The sequence below is a fragment of the Poeciliopsis prolifica genome, unplaced genomic scaffold (assembly GCF_027474105.1).
Source record: "Poeciliopsis prolifica strain line A6 unplaced genomic scaffold, Auburn_PproV2 SCAFFOLD039, whole genome shotgun sequence".
Taxonomy (NCBI): Eukaryota; Metazoa; Chordata; class Actinopteri; order Cyprinodontiformes; family Poeciliidae; genus Poeciliopsis; species Poeciliopsis prolifica.
In genome coordinates, this window is record NW_026562414.1 from 2629451 (window position 1) to 2651708 (window position 22258).

Below are 22258 nucleotides of genomic sequence, written 5' to 3' on the forward strand. Positions count from 1 at the left end.
GGAATTTTATTTTCCAATTCAGTGAAATATAACTCTGTTATTACTTCGCAGACTAAAATTGTATGATTTGGTATAAATGACATATTTTTCTAAAATTGTGCTAATCTACCATTAACACAAGCAAAATTAAGACTTTTGATTGGAAAACATGACAAGTTGATTTAACTTGACATGTTTTTTTTTTCTTCTTTCTCACTCTTCACCTCACAGTATTTTGGCCGAAGCAAAAAACCTGTCCTTCAATGCAACTGCTGCTGTTCATGCTTACAGTAACATTAAAGCCAATGTTGATGCTGCAGAAAAAGAGGCAAAAGTTGCCAAGCAGACGGCAAATGAGGCTCTATCACTGGTGAGGATTCAGAAATTCATTCATATCTTTTGAATAGAGTGAAAAATTTATTTTCGCTGTTTTGCATGCATTTGGGTTTATGAGTGCCTTTAGACATTTAATTATTACTATTTAATTCTACAATCTTCAAATGGAGTATCCAAGTACTAGAACCATCAGGACCCTGAACATCTATTCAGTAAGAAAATATATTATTGGCTCTCCATTGGCCATCACTCAGACATCATAGCAATATTGATACTTTTATTTTTCAAAATTAGTGGACAATAAAGGTCAAGCTCAAAATAAATGTTGGACAAAGAGCATAAAAACAATCATAGACAAGTAAAATAAAAGAAGTAGTTTGGCTGTTTATCTCAGAAGATGTCCAATTCTTTCAAAGTAATAATGATTAAATTTAATGTAAATTGAATAAATGCAGAAAAGTGATTGTTTTTGTCATGTTTTTGTATCTATAGTTTCTGAAAGCATTGTTTCTCAAATTGTTAGAAGATGTATGTGTTTGTATGGCTGATATGTTTTGCCCTGGTGCTGTTTCAGGTTTTGGGTCCTGATGTCCCTGTAAAGGAGGCAGCTCAGAATGCCCTCCAGAAGAGTCAAATACTGCTGAACAAAGCCAAACAACTTCAGAATGATGTTAAAGGTACGGGAGTGCACACATTAGCTACTGGACTGGAAATATAAACATTTTCTTGAAAGTATGAAATCACTCTTGGAAAGTCGATCCTTGATTATGGAGGCCTAAATTGGGTGTGTTTAGCTTGATACTCAGAATTAAGTCATTTCTTTTTACTATTTCACCTTGATAGTGAGATAGTAAAAAGGGAATTAAAATGAGGTAATAAAATTGACTGTTTTCTAATTGACTGTTTTTTTCTTCTGAAATATACTAAAGTTGGTGATGAGTGAGAAAAATTATGAAGTTTTTACACCTGGCTTTCAAAATAAGTAAAGTAAATATGACAAAAAGGATTTTTGTTTATCCATACAGTGGCAATTGATTAATCCCTTTGGGTTATTATAGACATTTTCCAAACCATATAATTATTTCCAAAAATTATGTTAAGTTCATGGTTGGAATTGATGTCTCTATCCTAATTTATATTACCAGAACTGTAAGTTTAATTATCCTAAAATTCACCACTGCAGTTGTTTTTTGCTTGCAAACTAAAGAAGAAAAAGATTTACAGAAAATCATTGATTTTCTTGATGTTTGATGTCTTCCCTTCCAGCATGGTGCAGTCCTGAAGGACTGTAGAAGGGTTACATGGTTATATAGGAAATGGAAGATTTTTTTTTGAAAATGAGCTTCATAAACCAAATAGAAATAAAATGTATGCATTTTTGATTTCCGATTTTCATCCAGGTTCAGCTGAGGGCATTTAAAGGGCCCGCTGTTGCTCTCTGACCTTTAAACGCCCAGGTCTGCTGTATTGCATTGATTTCATTTGTCAGAAAGTGAAATCAGTAGGGTTAGGGTTAAAAATCTATTTGTTTGATTGGATTTAAAAATCATGAAGGATTAAATGTGGAAAGGTCAGTAAGAATAATGCAAACCAACAAGTGGTGAGTTCTGAAAAATTAAAGGAGTAACTAGTATTATGCGCAATCCAAAAAAAAAAGAAAAGTAAAAACTTAGTTTTAGTTTTTTGAAAACTAAAATCTGTGCATATCACAATTTTATGACATTTATTGACACGTCATTTTCCCACAGATTTTAAACTATGTAGATTTCTGTAAAGTGGATTTCCATGGAATCATCTCTTATTTTATCTTTGCTTCATATCTGTATCCTTTTCCTTTGTCTGTGATCTCATTGGTCTCATTGATCAGGAAAGGGAAGACGAATATTTTATTACTAAGCAGATTGTCATAGATATTACCATTTGTTTTGTGTGTAGAAAATGCAGACAATGTGGCTGGACTAAAGGGCAGAGTTAAAGCAGCTAGAGACAAAACCAAAGGTCTTCTAGCAGCTGTTAATGGAACCCTGGTGACACTCAACGCGATCCCCAATGGTAAGATTGTGATTTTTAATTTGTCTGTGTCCAAACAAATCATTCCTTCTCTTTTTTAAAACAAATTAAAACTACAGGCATCTTTTAACAATGTGTGGCATTTCTTACAGATACATCTGCTAAACTAGCAGCTACAAAAGCAGTAGCAGCTGATGCCAATGCTACAGCCATAGACGTCCTGGAGCGCCTCGCGGATCTGAACCTGCGCCTCGGAGGCCTGCAGCTGAACTGCAGCGAGCTGGAGGACGACGTCAACGCAGCCAATCGGATGATCCAGGACCCTGAAAAAAACAGTAAAGTGCTTTATTACCGGGCATCTCCATTAACTCGTGAATCAATAAATGAAATTATATAAGCTTGATAAATTTATATTTACTGTAATTCAGTACTAATTCCAAAGTCAACAATTTTAGAAACTTTGGTAAATTCACCTCAGAGTTTGATGTTTTTCTTCTTGTTTCTCTTTTTTCAATCCCCACAGCAATCAGTATGTATATTTCACTTACCTTAATAAAAATCATTTATTATTGTAATCGGTGCACCAATACTACAGTCTAGTAATGTGTTTGGCTTTACAGTTTTCTAATCAGTTCTTGTTTATTGACAAAACAAAATACTAAATTCCAGTTTTTAACACGACGTGGCAATCATTTTTGTTTTAATAGCCTCAGTTAAGCAGTTCTCTACAGCTGTATTGATGCACCTTACACTAATTTTTTGGCTGTCTTTAGTATCTGTACAGCTGCTTCTATTAATGCCTCCATTCAAAATGAGCATGAATTCTCAGCTCATTGCAAGGCATATAACGACTTTCTGATTTTTAGTTCTGTCTATCACTGTCCTACATAATGTACACTGTAAAATTAAAGCAGTTCTCTTTGAATGCTAAGCTACACTAATTTCTTTGGCTCTCAATGTCATTTCTCGCTCTTCTTTTGTATTTCTGTTCTTTCAGTTATCTCATATCTTGCAAGCTTTCCAATTTCAGCTGAGATTTACTCTGTAGTATCTGTAAAAGAAGCATTGCTGTGCCAGTATTTATGCTCATTTTGCTCCATCTCTTTCTGCTCTTAGTCCATGCTGCTGGAGCTAAAGTAAAGGATTTGGAGGATGAAGCTGACAGACTGCTGGAGAAGCTGCAACCAATAAAAGAGCTTCAAGACAATTTGAGGCACAACATCTCACAAATAAAGGAACTGATCAACCAGGCCAGGAAGCAAGCAAATTCAGTATGTGTTCTTGATATTCACATATGTTATTGCAGTCAGTTGATGCTGAATGGCTGTGAAATTGTTGAGTAAATATTCTTCTATACTTCTGTCTTGTGGGTTCAAATCATACTGTGACTCTGATGAGCTCTGAGGGAAGTTGAGGTTTCTTCAATTCAAGCCATCGGCTTGTTTGTGTTTTTATGTGTGATATATCCGTCTTTTTCTTGATAACAGCTCATAGATTTTTTTTAGTGGGGTTTAGCTCAGACCAGGTTTCTGGTTAGTCAAGCGCAGTTATACCTTGGTCATTACAAGGTATAACTGGACCTTTTGGTGATGCAGGCAGGTATTGCGTCTATTTGGAAAAAAACAAATCACCATGTCCATAAAACTTGTTAGAAGAAGAAAGCAGAATGTGACCGGTAATTTCTTGGTAAAAAAAAAAAAAAGCTTTAATTTTGGACTTGAGAAAACACAGTTGAGCAACACAAGAAGAAACTCTTAATTGAGTTTAATTGAGTTCCCTTTAAGGCTGGATTGTGAGGGAGCTTTCTTGTACACCTTTTACTGTCACTCTGTTTCCTTCCACTCAACTTTAATATGCTTGAAGCAGTTTGTAAACACCATGCTTCTTTAGCAAAAATCTCTTTTAGAGGGTTTCATTTATGATCCGTAGGACAAGTGAGCGGCCTCTTCTAGGATTCAACAAGAGTATAATATAACATTTCTGTATGAAAAATCTTCCGTATAGTGATCTTTTGTCATGAATATATTTTGAAAAAAAAAGAAATTGTGGGTTTATATTACCTCTAAAGCATAGTAAAAAAAATAGCACAAAAAAAAACACCGGAAATACATCTGATTGTAAAATTGATTCTTATGAATGACATTCTAATGTCCTAAAATTCACCTGAATGTCCTTTACAATCTCAAATCAGTCCTTTTATATCAAATTTGATTTAAAATTATTAGAATTTATTCCTATGAATTATTTTTTTCTCTCCCCACCAAAAGAAAAAAATAAATTTGTTCTGGACAGTCAAGAAAAAAAAATACTTGTGAAAACTGTATTTGTTTTGTGTTAAAATGGTTTGTAATCTCTCACTGTTTTCCAGATCAAAGTCTCAGTTTCATCAGGTGGTGACTGCCTCCGTAGTTATCGCCCCGATATCAGAAAAGGGAGGTACAACACCATCATCCTTCATGTGAAAACCACCTCACCTGACAACCTCCTTTTTTACCTGGGATCTGCCAAATATGTAAGTATGAAATTAGTTTTAACGGTGTGGACTCCCACACTACAGCCAATAAGTAGGTTTTTTGCAGGCATAGCTTCTCCAATATCGCATTAATTAAGGTTAATGTTATACAACATTTATCCCGCTTGAAAGTTCAGTTTAGCAAACACAAAGACCTGCACACACAAAGAACCAAGTTGTGTCCGTGTCTTAAACTAGACAAAGAATCAGCCGCGCTCAGCCTACAAATACTCCCATAGTGATTTGTCTGTGAGAATAATTAATACGTCTTGACACATACCCACTAGCACCCTTAAAACACAACACAGCACTGTTTAAAGGTACCACTTATAGTCCCAATGTGTGTGCACTATATTTGTCTGTGTGCTGGAGTGGAGTGGCAATTAACAACAAGCTTGTGTTGCTCTCAGCTTTACCCTGATTTCCCCAGAGAAATCTTTGCTTTGCTTCATCTGACTGGGACGTCTTCAGCACATATGTGTTTGTGTCTCTCATGGATATTCTAATTTAGTATAAATAATAATTTAGTGTGTGTTTTGGTTCACATCTTACATTTTTACTAATAGTGAAGTGCTAGTTGAATAATAATGCTTCTCTGTGATCTCTGCTAATGAATAATCGCCTGTACTCTGGGGAGACTGGAAAGAAAAGTGCGTGCACTTGTGTGTTTGGCTATGATTTGTGTGTGCAGATGCGACTTCCTGATAATCTCTAATTGTGCATAAGGCTATATGAATAATAATTTTATGTAGTTCAAAGACAGTAGAAGAGTCCGCATGCTCAGAATTCACTCATTGGTTTTAAACTCATACATAAGTAATAAGATTGTTAATCAAAATACAACAAAATCCTGTGAAAATCCAGTTAAAGAGGCCACTGGAGAAAACTTCAGCTCTTGTACTGGCTGTGAAATCACTTCATCATTATATTCACCTCCTGGATGAATGCTCCAGTTGGTTCTGTTTAATAGTATTGAGAATCTGGACTCTTGTTATTATCCCCAGATCCTTTTCAACAAATATCTTCATATGAAACTTTCTTACTAATCGGTGGAATGCTGACAGGTCTCCAAATCGTCCCTTTTAAAGTTGGAGAATGATTCAATTTCCACCAATCAATTTTAACACTGTGAGATTTGTGTGGTCTGTGATCTGCTTGTGTACCTTCATATCTGACCACATTAATCTGTTATCACATAACAGACATGCACATGAGAGGACAGTGACTGCTTACTTTTATACTTTGCTCCATTTATAAAGTTGGATTTGTTGAGAAATGGGATTTATTCTCGTTCATTCGCCTTGCTCTGTACCTCAGGTTGATTTCTTGGCCTTGGAGATGCGCAAGGGGAAGGTAAATTTCCTTTGGGATGTGGGTTCTGGTGTGGGAAGGGTTGAATATCCCCATCACACAATCAACGATGGGAACTGGCATCGCATAGAAGCCTCTCGGTAAGTAACTTGCCCTTATACACATTATTCCTGTAATTCATTTGTCTAAAAATGTTTGATATAGTACGGAAATTCAAATCTTGTGTTGCACTTTCGGCAAGACGTAGTAAGCCAATAATTTTGCAGTTCATCTCAAACTCAGCCAAAGAAAAATATGAAACAATGTTCTGCTTGCTTTCACAATATTTTCCTGGTATCTTGTCTCGTCTTACTCCTCTCTCACATTATTCAACAAATAATAATCAATACCAACAGCAAAGACAAAACAGCAGAAACTCCAAAACATTGTCTTACTCATGCTAGAGTAGAAAACATGTTTTTACAGCAGGGAAATCTAGAGTTTGCAGTCTTGTCAGCCTTTGGCACATCATTACATAGATCCACTGCAATCTATTTTTCCCCTTCCCTCTGTAAGCTGCAGTGTTGTTGTTTACACACTCTCTCATTCACATAAAGAAAGAGTCCCACCTGCTCCATGCATTTTCCATCAGAGAGACTTCCCAAAGGTGTTTACTGATGGCATCACACAGACTTCTCTGTCTTTAAAATATCCCCCCACTGCTGAATGTTACTCCTGGCTTGAAAACAAACTTTCAAGGTGGATGGTTCATATGGCTGTGAGGAGAGGTTCAGTAGGCACACACTGTGTTTTTGATATTTCTGTTTACAATCAAAAGGTCAAAGAAAACTAATATCAGGTGAACACATAACATTTAGTCACTGTGGGGTCTCCAGAAAACATATAGAACTTGTATTTGACCCTGTTGACCATTATATAGCTGTAGATTGGTTTAAAAATCACCTCAGTACCACAGAGGTCAATATTAGGCCCCCTTCTATTTGTATAGAGTGCTTGTAATTTTAACTGTTTAACTGTAATTTTAACTGTTTAACTGTGATTTTTGAGTTTGTGTTTGATACTTGCTGAAGAAGACATTTTTAATCTGAGCAGGGTATTCCAGCTTAAATATAGGTTAAGCAAATAAAAAAATAAATAAATAATGAAATTTACTCTACTGCCTTATTTTCATCTGCAGTAATGGTCTAAATGGCACCATATCAGTATATCCCTTGGAAGGTCCTATGGCTGGCATGATGCCAACCCCAGCCAGTGCCAACTCACCTACAGCTTACACCATCTTAGACGTCGACCAGAATGCCTACCTGTTTGTTGGAGGAATTTTGGGCACTGCAAAGGTATTTGTCTATCACAAACATGACTAACCTAGCTGTGCTCTTTTTAACCTTTTTTTTTTTTTTTTTTTACCATGTTTGTTGCTTTTTCTGCCCTGTAGAAGGCAGAAGCTGTCAGAGCATCAACATTTATAGGTTGCATGGGAGAGACCTTCTTGGATGGTAAACCTATCGGTTTGTGGAACTACAGAGAGAGGCAGGGAGACTGTAAAGGTTGTGTTGTCAGGTATGCAGAGGAATTTCATATTTTGCATCAATATTTCTAGTTTATGTTTGTCCCTTTGCTGTATTTGTGTTTGCAATTTATCATGGGAGTTAACGGATGCCATCTTCTTTTTTGCGTCTTTTGTTTTTTGCTTGTGAAGCATTTTTGGAAAATGGATGAAAATGTTAGGAAATCTGATTATCCCTCTGTGTTGTTGTAGTCCTCAGCGAACTGATGGTGAGGGAACAGTTCAGTTGGACGGTGACGGCTACGCTGCAGTAGGACGACCCACAAGGTGGAACCCAAATGTTTCTACCATCACCTTCAAGTTTCGCACTTTCTCCTCTGACTCCCTGCTCATGTATCTGGCCACTGAAGACATGGTATGTTTGCATCAGAGACAGATGATGGGAAATAAACCTGCACAATTTATGCAGTCATATAACTGTCATGGACATCTTTTTTTGGCATGCATTATATAAACATATTGATCCCTACACCTCTCTCTGTTAATGTTGCTCTTTGCAGAAGGACTTCATGTCTCTTGAGCTGTCAGAAGGAAAGGTGAGGGTGAATTTTGACCTGGGATCAGGAGTTGGAAGTGCCCTATCAACTAAACGCCACAATGATGGACGCTGGAAAGCTCTCACCATGTCGAGGAACAAGAAACAGGGTACGGCGAGAATTCAGTCTTTAGGTCATCATACCAAATGTAAAAAGGTTACTGAAAATGTCTTTTACCTTTACATAGCAACTGTGATTGTTGTGGATATCGATGATGGTGCTGAAGAAAAGATTGTGGCCATATCTCAGGGCTCAGCTACTGGTCTTAACCTGAAGGAAAACCAGAAAATCTATTTTGGAGGTCTGCCAACGATTGGAAACTACAGGTACAAATATTAAAAAAATAACTCAAGCATAAATATAGAATTCATTTTTATATAAATATGTTCAATGTTCACAAAATTGTGTTTATGCTGGAGGTGTAAAAAGGATTTGAAATTATTTTAACACTAGAACTACCAACATTGCAATGTCTCCTAAAAACACCAGAACGAATCATTTTGACACCATCTCAGGGTTTTCAAAACATTTAAACAGCAGTTTAAATTTAATATTTTTTAAGTAGTAGGATTTACTAGCATAAAACAAAAAAAAAATTAATAAAACCTATTTTAAATGTTAAATATCCAGTTTGGGTTTCATGTTTTATCTTCCATTAAACAGTTACTGACAATGATTCCAAAAATGAAGAAAAAAAAATCAGGGTATGATTTTATTGTATTTAGAGTAAAATAATGGTCAGTAATCCCTGCCTGAACTCTCATATGTCACATAGTGATTTAGTTTAGAATAAAAAACCGTAGAGCTATGCCTTTGTGAGATTGTTTTGTATTGACTGACAAAACATTTTTATAAATGTTGAAACCTGCTTTAATCCACAGTCCTTAATCTTATTTGCTTGTTGGTGGTTCTTGTGTTAAAAGTAAAAACCTCATTTGTATTATTTTGTTGTCCCTTTAAAAAAAACAATTAAAATAAATTTTATTAGAAATTTTACATTAATGATAGACTTTTCTGCTAATGCTTTATGTTCTGTTTTAACAGCATGGCAGCCAGGTAAAACAAAAAATGAATTTTACATTCTTTGTTTTAGAAAGAAAGTTCAGATAGTTTATTACTGCATGATGCTAGCAATGCTGATAAGGCTGTGAAGCCCACAGTTGATGCATAATATTTTATTGGCTTGAATATGAAGGCCTTTGCTGCAAATCGCTTTTCTGTCCTTTTCTAGCCAGAATTTGATGTTTGTTCAAAAGTGTTTGTAATGCTTTTCAGATGTAATCAAACATATTCTGTCATTTTAAAAACACATGAGTGTATTTAATTGATATGTCATGTGATAGAACAAAGGGTCACTGTTATTAAATAAATAGTGAGGGGATCAGTGCATTATGCTTGTCATGATTCTCATATTTTTAATTTGTGAAAACTGTGGAAGCCACACATATTTTCTTTCCATTTCACAATTATCCTCAGTGTTGGTTTTTCACGTCAGCCTGCAACCTTTACAAGAAGTCCTCTGTTTTCAGTCCAGTTGAATAAAACTTTCAAGATCTGCATGCTTTAAAATAAAAAAAAGTCACATAAAGCTTTTTTCAAAATTATGATTGATAGATTTTTCTTTTTTCTTCTATTGTAAAAAATCAGTTCAATTGTTCTTTTTGTAAAAAAAAAACATTTGTTGTTTTATTTATATTTTAAGACTTCATTTAACTCTTTATCATTTTTAGATATAGGAGCCATTGTGGATGCTCCAAAGTACACCTGCATTTCCTGATCCGCAGGTTGCAAACTACTGCTCTATCACATAAAACTCAATAAAATACATTGAAGTTTGTGGTTGAAACATGACAGAAATTTTAAACGTAAAGGATGCTAATGGCTTCCATCCCTGCCCTGTTGAAATTAGTATTTCTGAAAATATTTTACTCTTTATTGTGGTTTTGGAGCCCAGAAAGGACAAATCTGCTAAAATAGAAAATGTGGATGATTATTTTATCCACATTTTCTGGACTTAAACATTTGATGCCTGAAGTTGAAATTCCCCAAATCCCTTGTAACTTCATCTTCATCAATATGGACAAACAGCATATTCAAAAGAAATCTTATTGAATTCAAGTCTTCACTCAGCTTCCAGATCATGATGCAATCATTTCATGGCTGAAGTAATCCAGCTTCACTGCGTCGAGACAAAGTCCAATGAGCTTGGGATTTCTCATGCTAATAATTTCATTTAGTACTATGACTGCTATCGTTTTAGGTCAGAGGTGAATCTGAAGAGGTATGCAGGTTGTCTCAGAGACATTGAAGTCTCCAGAACTCCATATAATCTGCTCAGAAGCTCTGACTATACAGGAGTCACTAAAGGATGTAAAGTCGAGGTAAGTTTTTCATTTGGAGTTTATGTGATTTTACAGAAATCAACTGGTTTGTGACTTATTATGAACTCTAAAATGTAATTAAGGTTCACTTGTATTTGTAGATATGTTTTATTTTTCTTATATGAATAGGTTTTATAAAAATAACGTAACACATGTTGAATAACATTTAAAAACCCCTTGACATTTGTTTTTGTCTTCTGCTTCTTGTTGTTCCATACATGACCTCGTCTCTTCTACTTGTTCCACTTTAGTGGGTCATTGATTCTGCCGTTTCCGAGTGGCCTTGCTCTGTATTGATGCAAAGAATGAAACAAGAGGGACAAGAACGCTAAAGCCAGCTCAGGCTAGCTCTAGCTTTTTTATTCCTTTTTCCACATATTGAAATATCAGTACAGACCTATTATTTGGCATACGGCTTGCACTGAACCTGCTATTCATTCTTCAAAGCAAGAAACAGCCTTCCTGATGAATTCAATGCATAATGAAGGCTGTTCCATTCATGTAATTAAAACCTAGCTTTGCTCACATAATGTAGGATATGTAAAGGATTAGAAAGCTTCTGGGTTTTTAAGTCAGTGAATCTGAATGTATTTTTGTTGTACAAACATAAAGCTGCCTTTACAGTAAGACTGTAAAGTTTTATTCCCATTTTTTTTAAATAATAGTTTAAAAAATGCATTTCAAGTCTGCTACAATCTACCTATTGACTTTTCAGTGCCAAGATTGTATTATGAACCCTTAACTAACACATTACTTGTTTGTATTTCAGAACCTGTACACAGTGAGTTTCAGTAAACCGGGATTCATGGAGCTGGGTGGCCTGTCTCTGGAAGTCGACACTGAGATCAGCTTGTCCTTCAGCACTCTGTCGGACTCTGGGATTATACTGCTGGCAGTGGGAGGGGCTTCACCCATCAGCCCATCACAGGTTATCTGTTTTATCTCTCGTTTGTCTCACTACAGCAGTACTTGCAGAAATAAATCTGACCAGGTTGTAATGCATCAGTATGCTGCTAGGAAATTATATTTGAGGAATTTTAGGAATTTGGAAATGCATGTGGTTGAGAGAATATGGTTTGTAATTTGCTCTTACATATTAAATTGCATAGTTATTTTGTGCCTGAAATAAGCCAGTGAGCAGTGAAAGGTTTGTCTTGTTCTGACACAAAAAAAATGTCCAACATTTTTGTTTGTTCATTCAGTATTTCATAAAGCTGACAAAAAAATTGTTAAAGTATAATGATATGCTTGTTTTCTTAGTTAAACTTATAAAACAAATTGCCTTCGATTTATGGAAAGGCAATAGAGACAACATAGAACTCGTAATTTTAAGAAAATGGCAGCTTATCAATTAATTGTTAGATATTCAATAAGATCACTCAACTTTAAATTAACTTATTAACAGTTAACTTACGTCCCTAATTTTGTATTTAGCTTCTGGAATGGCCTTCACAAACCCCCAACTTGAATGGATAATTTGTGGACTCCTTAAAATTTATTTTTTTTATTTGTTTTTTGTCCAAAAAAATCAATCAGTCTAACTTAAGTGTATCTATTTTATCAAGGAAGAGAGATTAGATGACCAGAACTGCTCTGAAAGCTGCCATGTGTTAGAGTTGCAGCAAATTTAGGGACATTCGATCAAATGCTTTGTGATGTGTGCATTTATATTTTTGAAATTTGCTGTTATGAGAAAATCCATGCTGATTAAACTTGTCTACATACTTTGTCTTCTAAAAATATACCAAATTTGTTGATTGTTGTTAAAGACCAAAAGAGTAGTTGAAAATTCCCCTAATTTAGGAACTTTTGGCATGAGTTATATGTGCATGTATATATAATTTTTGCAATGATGTGCTTTTTTTCTGCCTAAAGGTTCGCAGGTCAAATTTAAGTTCCAAGAGAAGACGAAGGCAGTCAGGAGAGGTGAGTATCTGTTCCCTGAGTGAATTATGATTACATGAGTGCTTATTAATGAGATTTGCATTTTTTGGCAGCTCTGCTAATTGGATTTGGGTTTATGCAAAAAAAAAAAAACAAACAAACAAAACAATCCACTCTCACTGATACTGCAAAAAGAAACATAAACTTGAAGATGTGCAGATGCTGTTTTTGACTATAATATCAGATTTTAGCTGACTAAAGCAGCAGCATCTCTCTAAACAAGTTGTTTCCATGGTTTAGAGGTTATTCCCCAGATGAAAAAGAAAAAACCTCAAAAGTGCATATGTTCCCATTTGTGCTTAAACACAAATTCAAACATGCAAACTAGAAAGTGTTGGCGTTTGAGAATGTGATCAGAGGTCGGACGGAGGGTTAGCTGCAGCTTATCCGTCATCGATGGTTGTTGGGCACAAACATCTATTTTTACAAACCATGCTGGCAGGTACAGCGTGCGTGCACAGGCATGTGTGGAGAAAGGTTAAGCGAGGTTAAAAACTCAACTTGGCCCTGACTAATGGCTGGTTTAGAGAGGGACAAGGAGAGTGAAGAGGATGAAGAGAAAGGACAAACACTGGAGGGAGATGGTTGTGTGATTCACCGGGAAGAGAGCTGATGCTCAGAAAAAACAGGAGAGGAAAGATTAGAGAAGTTACTAACCAAAAACTTAAAGTGAGGAGGCATTTATAAGAGCCTAACACTTCTTAAACTGAAGGGAAAAAAATAAATTCTCCTGCAAGAAAATTATTTGCCATTATGATAATAAGGCTGTTGTTTGAAGAGAGAATGTCTTTTTTTTTGCATGAGTTATTTAAAGAAATGTAGAGAGAAGTGTAACTGTCAAAACAAGAGCCTGAAACTTTTCTTGTGAACCAGAATTGAGTCATGAGTCGTCTGCTGCAGATACTGCTCTTCAGGTTTTTAAAATAAACTTCCCTGACTTATTTCTCCCAGTTTTTCTTATGTTTCAGTGCAAATGCATCTGCTGAAATGAGCTGCTTTGTAAAATAAAAACAAAACAAAAAAAAAAACTGGAAACTGTCTCATTCTGTGCATCTCATAATAAATCAAAATGATGCTCCTGATTTATTGTGGCTTGCGAGAGTCTTTGAATTGTTTCCGATGTTTACGGTTGAGAAGACTTACTTCCCATTCCTACTTTACAAAGTCTATAAACGGACACCTTATGCTCTAATTTGCCATATATATATATATATATATATATATATATATATATATATATATATATATATATGTATATATATATATATATATATATCTCCCACAAGGAACAATAGCAGACATAGAGGACAGTTACAAGTACCTAGGTATACCACAAGCAAATGGCAACCTCGATGAGGCCACAAGGAAAGGAGCCACAGCTAATACCTCCAACGAATAAGGCAAGTCCTGAGAAGCCAGCTCAATGGCAAGAACAAATCCGTGCGATAAACAGCTATGCCCTGCCAGTAATCAGATACCCTGCTGGAATAATCAGCTGGCCAAAGGAGATAAAAGCCACAGATATTAAGACTAGAAAGCTACTAACCATGCATGGAGGGTTCCATCCCAAATCCAGCACCCTGAGACTGTACACGAGCCGCAAGGACGGAGGCAGAGGACTAGTGTGTGAGAACCACTGTCCAGGACGAAACAACTAAGATCCATAAATACATCAGGGACAAAGCCTCAACAGACAATCTGCTCAGTGAATGTCTCAGACAACAGGGAACGGAGGTTGAGGTGCCAGAGATACCATCATGGGAGGACAAACCCCTACATGGGATGTACCACCAGCAAATAACCCAAGTGGCTGATATCAGTAAATCCTACCAATGGCTGGAAAAAGCTGGACTCAAGGACAGCATAGAGGCCCTCATCCTGGCTGCCCAGGAACAGGCCCTAAACACCAGAGCAATAGAGGCCCAGATCTACCACACCAGACAAGACCCAAGGTGTAGGTTGTGCAAGGAGGCCCCTGAGACAGTCCAGCACATAACAGCAGGGTGCAAGATACTGGCAGGGAAAGCGTACATGGAGCGACATAACCAAGTGGCAGGCATAGTGTACAGAAACATCTGTGCAGAATATGGACTGGAAACCCCGAGATCAAAGTGGGAAACACCCCCAAAGGTGGTGGAGAACGCCAGAGCTAAGATCCTGTGGGACTTCCAGATCCAGACAGACAAAATGGTAATGGCGAACCAACAGACATTGTCGTAGTGGATAAACATCAGAGGAAAGCCGTTGTGGTAGATGTAGCAATACCAAGTGATTGCAACATCAGGAAAAAGGAGCACGAGAAACTGGAGAAATACCAGGGCCTCAGGGAACTGGAGAGGGCCTGGAAGGTGAAGACCACAGTGGTGCCTGTGGTCATCGGGGCCCTCGGGGCAGTCACCCCCAAACTGGAGCAGTGGCTACAACAGATCCCAGGAACAACATCAGACATCTCAGTCCAGAAATGTGCAGTCCTTGGCACAGCCAAGATACTGCGCAGAACCCTCAAGCTCCCAGGCCTCTGGTAGAGGACCCGAGCTCAGAGGATAAGAACCACCCGCGGTGGGTGAGAAGGGAATTTTTATATATATATATATATATATACATATATATATATATATATATATATATATATATACTTGAGTGATTCTATGGGAATCTGCTATTCTCCGACATGTTAGACATGTCTGTTCACGTGTGTTCGTCCATCCCATTGTATCGGTGTACCTGTGTGAGATGGCGCAGCAAGAGCCATGATGTAGCTACATCTTAGTTCAATTTGTCCCCAACCTCAAATTGAAATTCCATTTTCAGGTGGTAAATTGTCTCCCACTTCGCCCTCTGGCACACAGTGAATTAAAATTCAAATTAGCCTGACCCTGCACCGCTGCTCTCTAGCACCTCTGTGGCTGCCTCACTCCTCCTCTCCCACCCAATCTCTATCTAGTTCGCCGTTTTGCTCTCTGCCCTCTCATCTCTCCCCTCTATTATTTCCTCCTCCCTGCTCCTCTCATCCCTTCTTGCTTTCCACTCTTCTTTTTTCATTTTTCTGCTTTCTTTTTATCTTTTTTTACACCCATATCTGTCTCTACTCTTGTCTAGTTTTCTGGTTTCTCCCATTTTTTCTTTTTGTCTTCTCGGATAGTTTACTGAACCTTTTTCTTCTTTCTCTTTGCTATTTTCTTTATAGTAAAAGTGTGAGGTAGAGTTATGATGGAAATTTTGATTAGTTTATATTGGAAAAAGCTTTGGGAATTCTTCTAAAGTGAGATGAGATTTCTTGTGTTGATTCAGACAGCAGCTGCCAGTGACTTTTAACCAAGTTTCAAAAAGTTTTCAATAATTTGAATTTATTATATTTTGTGTTGCGCTTCAAGGTTTTAGAATAATTGAGCAATTTACTGAAAGATTAGTTTTTGCACATTGAATCAAAACCTTAGGACTTATTGCTTGGAGTAAATTTTCTCTTTCCCTTTGAGCTACATGTTTAAAAGTTTAAAACAAGGTTGCTTCAAAACGTCTGATCAGTTTGCATTTTTGTGACGTGATGGGAACATATTTAAATTGCATATTTAAAAATTTTTTGTCTCAAACTAATCACAAATATTCCTTGCAGTTTTCATTGGTCTCTCAAATTGCAATATTATTGACTTAAATTTTCAATGTAAATTAAAAAAGGATTTGATATCTTGAAATGAAGTCATTTTGTTTTTATTTTTATTTTTTTTAATTCCTGAAAATCGTCTGCATGTTTCACACCTAATATGTTTCATCTCCATCTCCTGCAGCCCTACCTTTCTGTCATGCTGAACAAAGGCTCACTTGAGGTTCTAATAAATACCGGCAGTCATAGTCAGCGTCGTGTCGTCAGGCGACCTGACCAAGGAAACCTGAGCGACGGCAGAGAGCATTCGCTTCGCATAGAGAGGCTGCCTGGCAGGTGAGTGAATAGCATTCATGGAGACATTTCTGTTTATGCTGCCTGCTGATAGCACACTTTAAGATTTTATGAATGCTTCATCTTATTAATGTCTCCTCTTCACCAGATCTTTTGCAGTCCAAGTGGATGAGGAACCCAAGAGGGAGGCGTCGCTCCCCAATGACCAGCCAATCAGGCTGCAGCGTATCTTCCTCGGTGGTATTCCAGCAGACGTGGAACAGACATCCAACAGAGTCAATGTCCCATTCCAGGGATGCATATGGAACCTTATGGTCAATTCAGTGTATGTTTTTGTTTTTCTTCAGTTAATCAGGCTGCATAAAGCCGGTTTCAAGGCTTTATGCAGCCTTGATCGTATTTCTTACTCTCCCTCATCCGTCAATGCAACGCACCATAAACAAACTGCTCCAGAGTTAATTTGGCAGTCTACTCAGACCACTTTCTAAACCAGGAGTGGGCAATCCTGGTCCTCAAGGGCCGGTGTCCTACAACTCTTAGATGTCTCCCTGGTCCGACATGCTTGAATCCAATAGCTGAATCACCTCCTAAGTGCAGTCAAGTTCTCCAGAGTCCTGCTAATGACCTCATTATTTGACTCCGGTGTGTTGCAGTAGAGATTGTCGGAGACTGGCCCTCGAGGCCCGGAGTTGCCCACCCCTGTTCTAAATGGTCTCGTTAAAGTTGTTTTGGTCCTCACCCTAGTGCGACTGCTGTGTTTACATCTACATAAATGAACTGCACTAATGGAAAGGATGAACCAGACTTTGTTTTAACCAGACTAAACACCAGGTGTGAAAACATTCCTCCAAGCCATCTTGTAAGCACTCTGCTGAATTAAAGACCAGCTAATGATTGCAGGAGATCAATAATGGTATTGCTGCTGTTGATGATGATGAAAGCTGGCGTTTTGTTCTGCCTGAGCAGCATCATTAGTGTTTTCTTATTAACATATTCATAACTTAAGCTACACTTACTCATCTTTGTTTGTTTGTCTGTTTCAGTGACCTCCCATCATCCCACTACCCTTTATGGTGTAACATTTAGTGGTTATTGACAGTTACAGCTTCAGCTTCCAACACACTCAAACAAAAACTTTGTCATTGACAGAAAATGAGGCAGTCGTCTCTCAAAATCTAACAAAAACAGAAGAAATGTCAGCTTTGGAAAGAAGCTGCTTCCGTTCACTTTTTTCCAGCCAGAAAATTCATGTTGGTGACAATTACAATTTGGTATGAGATATGAATATATACTTTTTGGCTTAATTATGGTATATACAGCTTGACTGTATTCCTTATGATTAAAGTTCTAATGCATATGTATTTACATAAATTGCTGTAGTCATGTAGTGCAGTCATGGCAGTGCTTTTAGTACTCACAAAATTGTTTGTTTTTTTATGCTGTTCTCCTGATCATACACTAGGATGTTTAACAATCTACTTAACAGCCATACTGTTAGAAAGCAACACCAATAGGACGTCAATCAACTTAGCAAAAGCTTTTGTGGATCCAGGCGAGGGGAGTTTCTGTTCAGGTTTCTGGACACATGCACAATAAATCTAATCTGTGCAAGCCTTTGTGCAGATCTCTGTGAGTGCAGTCAAAATTGTGCATATAAAACTTATTAACTGTGTAGTTTTTGTTGATCACTGTGAGCTTATCATACTAAAGCTCAGAGCCCTGAAATTAGTTTTTGAATATCATCCTACAACCGTTGTGTAATTGTAAATCCTATGAGCCGCAATTCACCATGTGCCAAACAGTAATTTGAAATGGGGGGCATTTCTATGCAAAATGACAAAACATCAATCTGAAAGGTTTATGGTTTTAGTGATGTTTTTTCAACACTGAGTACTCTATAAATATGATTTTAAAAGATGACTTTTAAATATTCATCTACTCTAGATGTTGTTAGTTCTTTTAAGAAGACAGAACTCTTTCACTTTCTACCGGACTTCCCCAGATTATTTATTTTTCAAAGGGTGGTGTATATTTTGACAATTTTATTTTGTGGCTGTGAAAATGAATGTTTGACTTTTGTTTTTTGCATGTAAGACAAAATTATCACGTTTTTTTTCTCCCTCAGGCTGAGGGAAAAATGTTCACTGGTTTCCTGGTGTTTGTGTTGTAGCTTTAAAAATGTAAACATTATTGACGAAATATAACACACATCTCACATTGTTCTATTGCTTCTGTGCCTCACCTCACCATGTAGCCATGATTTTGCCTGTTTATCGTTCAGTCTTTCAGATTTCTCCAGGCCTGTTTCCTTTGAAAATGCCGAAATTGGCCAGTGTCCAAACCTTGCTCCACCTCCCCCTCCTCCTCCCCTACCAGAAGAGGAGGAAGCCGAGGAAAAGAAGGTGGACTCAAAACCAGACAGTCCTCCACTCACCCCAGCTCCTGCCAAACCTCGTCCTGGTCGCCCAGATGTAAGTGGGAATTCTCACCCAATCTGTCTAACAGACTTGTAAATTTCACATGGACCACATAATGCAGATATTTACTCATAAGTCTAAGTAAAAAAAAAAAAAGATTCACACATTTGAAGGAGCAAACAGATGTCCCGTCCCACTATATTATGTAGTTTCGACTGTTACAGGCATAATTCAAAGAACAAACATGCTCCTATTTCTTTCTGATGAAACACAGCCATGGCTCACTGTGCTACCTTGGAGATTAATCACGCAGCACTTGTACAGCCCATTAACTCTTCTTTATAGTCGCTTTAGCCTTGAGTCACTAAACTCCACCTTTGGCAGCTTGTCAGGCGGTGCAGAGCCGTAGTCTTACACTAGGCTAACTGTGCATGTCATTTATGTTTTATGAGTGCACAAGAGCCAAACGTTCTGAACTAACGTTTAGACACTATGCTAAGAACCTGGCAGTGAGTGGGCTATTAAATACATACTCTTAGCATTGGGACAGATAAGAGGTATTTTACACATTTCATAAATATCTTGCAGTCACCATCGGTTATCTGTTACCCACTTAGCTGCTAAACTACACCTATTAAAGGACATTGATCATGAAGCCAAGAGCCAAAGAACTGTGCCACCTCAGCTATAACTCTGTGGTTTGGTGCTTTATGGGTTCTAAGTTGCTTTTATGATAAAGACTGCAGAATGTGATAAGGCATAGGTCTGAGTCCCCCGTCTGCCAGATAATCGAGGCCAAATGCCTCCAATGAACTTCACTTTGCTGGGAACTATAGAAAAATGGAAATTTTAAGACGTTAGTGTACAGTCATTATTCCAGTGTAAATGAAAAAAAAAATTAACACGAGTTATAGCAACCATTTAAAGGGTTTTACACTAAAGAGCGACTTCCACCCATCAGTACACACATTTACGCAGATAAGTGGGCAACTTCCGCTCAAATTCTCTGCCCAGGGTCACATCGGCGTGTGGGAGGAGATGATGAATCAAATCCACTATTTTTAGATTGCTAAACAACTACTCTTCTACCTGAGTCACAGTGTCATACAGCATTACAGTATTATCTATACAAAGCGCTGGTTAATTTGAGTTTGATTATGGGGCTGTATTCAGCAGCTGCAGATCAAGGCACTTTGAAAGCATTTTGTTCTGGTTAAAATATTTATTTAACACTGTTGGGGCATCTCCAAATATGAATGCATATAAAAATCCCAGTTCTGACGGTCACCAAGCTTCAGGATTGGACGCTTAATAATTAACTTTAAATTATGTTTTGCAAATATCCTGCATAATTACAACACAGTGATGTTTACAATATTAAAGCAACTCAAATAAATTGGAAAAAAACAATATAAATGTATAGGGTTTTTTAGACTTTCTTTTTTTTTAACAAAAAGATGTTTTGTCCTCTAAACTGATGAAACTGTTTTCCTTGAGTAGTATGTCAAGAACATTTAATTAGTTTAATTCCTGTTCCACCAGTGGCAATAATATAATGTGACAGAGGTTCAATTCACATAGCTACTCTTTAAAAAGGAAAGACAAGAGAACATCTCATTAAAGTGAGACATTCTTCATTAATCAACAAATTGCTCCAAAACAATAGCTATTCACTTAAATGTTTCCATATCTACAATCAGAATAAGGCTGAAATAGTGCCACACACACAAAGCTACAACTTCAGGCATAGGAAGATGTATTGTTAATAATATATTGTAATGAAACAAGCTTTGTGAAATTCTGATAAATCAGACATTTCTTATATTATAGGGAACATTATTGTTGCTTCTAGCCAGCCTTTATATGTAGATCTGTTGCACTGCAATGCATCACTTATGAAATCTCACAAGGTTTTATTTTCAGTTGGCTGCAAACAACGTTTTATTTCCTTGCATGTTAAGTCATAACAAAGGGAAAACCTTTGCAGCGAGATTACTGAGATTACTGCTTCATTGCTGTTTGTGCTTTTCTGCTTAATCTCTGCGGCTGTCGTTAAACTCTTCCTTCCTGCTCTTGCACTGCTGACCTTCAGGAAGCCACGCCCCCTTCCCCAGCTGCTGCCACACCCACCCCGCCTGCTGCTGTAGCACCACCTACTGCTAAACCGGATCCTGGCTCGGACATGGTACACACTCACTCACAGACTGATGTCTCTTTAAGTCAGTACTTTTTGAGAAAACACACGCTTGAACTATCCAGCAGTATGTAAAGTTTTCTGTGTCTGCCCTCTAGCCTTTTTTTCAGGACAATCTGGTGATAAAGACAAAAGCAATTCAGGCCACATAACAGTTATTTATGGTTTCCAGCATTTAGTACACAATTTTTTTAACTTTCCAAATGTTGTAAAATTTCTCTTCCAGGCTTTTACTTTAAAGGCTTAAGCAATGAATTGATCTGTTATACTTTAGTACAACTAGTTTGTCAGTTCAAATGTTTTCCAGAAGGCATACATTTAAAAAAAAGTCAGTCATACTTTTAATTTATGATAGAATCAAATACCCTTTAAAAGCTGCAGTACGTAATTATGCTAAAAATAGTTACCATATTTGTTAAAACTGATATTACATGAGAGAAAATCTGTGAAAAACAATTGAGCGCTTATTCTCCCTCCCTGTGATTCTACCACCTTCTGCAAAAAATCAACCAACCAATCAGTGAGGACGAGGGTCTTAAACTGTCAGTCATGCTTGTATGCGCTGCTCAGACCCTCCCCTTTTCTCTCTGCTGCGCTAAAGTTTGTCCCCCACACCGGATTAGCCATTAGCATAGCTGCAGAAAATGAACAATCTCGAGCTTTTACACACTGTGGAGAAGGAACATGTTTATCAAGTTTGTCAAGACCAGACAAACTTTCTTTACCTTTTTGAAAGAGGAGTTTATTCTACAAAATGTACCCTTTTTAGCTTTATGTCATGTTATACACAGAGTGTTCCTTTGACTCATTGATGCATGTTTCAACCTCCCATGGCAGCCATTTGGGGTGCCGTATCACCTGCTCCTGCAATGCTCTGCCATGGAGCTTCAGTCCACAGCTGAGCTCATGCCCCATAGAGTAACCCTCCACCTTTAGCAGCTAGCAAACACCTGGAGGAACTGCACATCTGCACTCATCATATAAACTGAAACGCTCCGATTGTAGTCAGAATGAATGGATGGCTTGGAGAAGCATTGCTGTGATGACACACGGAGGGGAGAGTGACATATGTCCCTTTTAGGACCTTCTACCCTTTGACAAGTTCAGATAGAGCTGATGTGCAAAGTCAAATTTGTTTTATGTTTGATATATACAGTATTTTTAGAGCAACTGGCG

The 22258-nt window shown here is 37.4% G+C and overlaps 1 protein-coding gene across 1 annotated transcript in view; it reads left to right on the top strand.

The window, feature by feature from the left end:
* lama2 (laminin, alpha 2) overlaps positions 1–22258 on the top strand; it is a 147705-nt gene that overhangs the window by 117705 nt on the left and 7742 nt on the right. The window contains exons 45-63 of the mRNA XM_055054154.1: positions 211–349; positions 890–992; positions 2251–2367; positions 2478–2660; positions 3442–3596; positions 4694–4837; positions 6155–6288; positions 7326–7485; positions 7584–7708; positions 7908–8070; positions 8216–8360; positions 8439–8577; positions 10512–10632; positions 11402–11560; positions 12508–12558; positions 16362–16513; positions 16620–16796; positions 18753–18942; positions 20981–21073. Of these exons, the coding sequence (XP_054910129.1) occupies positions 211–349; positions 890–992; positions 2251–2367; positions 2478–2660; positions 3442–3596; positions 4694–4837; positions 6155–6288; positions 7326–7485; positions 7584–7708; positions 7908–8070; positions 8216–8360; positions 8439–8577; positions 10512–10632; positions 11402–11560; positions 12508–12558; positions 16362–16513; positions 16620–16796; positions 18753–18942; positions 20981–21073 (2650 nt within the window). The remainder of the gene's footprint in view (positions 1–210; positions 350–889; positions 993–2250; positions 2368–2477; positions 2661–3441; positions 3597–4693; positions 4838–6154; positions 6289–7325; positions 7486–7583; positions 7709–7907; positions 8071–8215; positions 8361–8438; positions 8578–10511; positions 10633–11401; positions 11561–12507; positions 12559–16361; positions 16514–16619; positions 16797–18752; positions 18943–20980; positions 21074–22258) is intronic.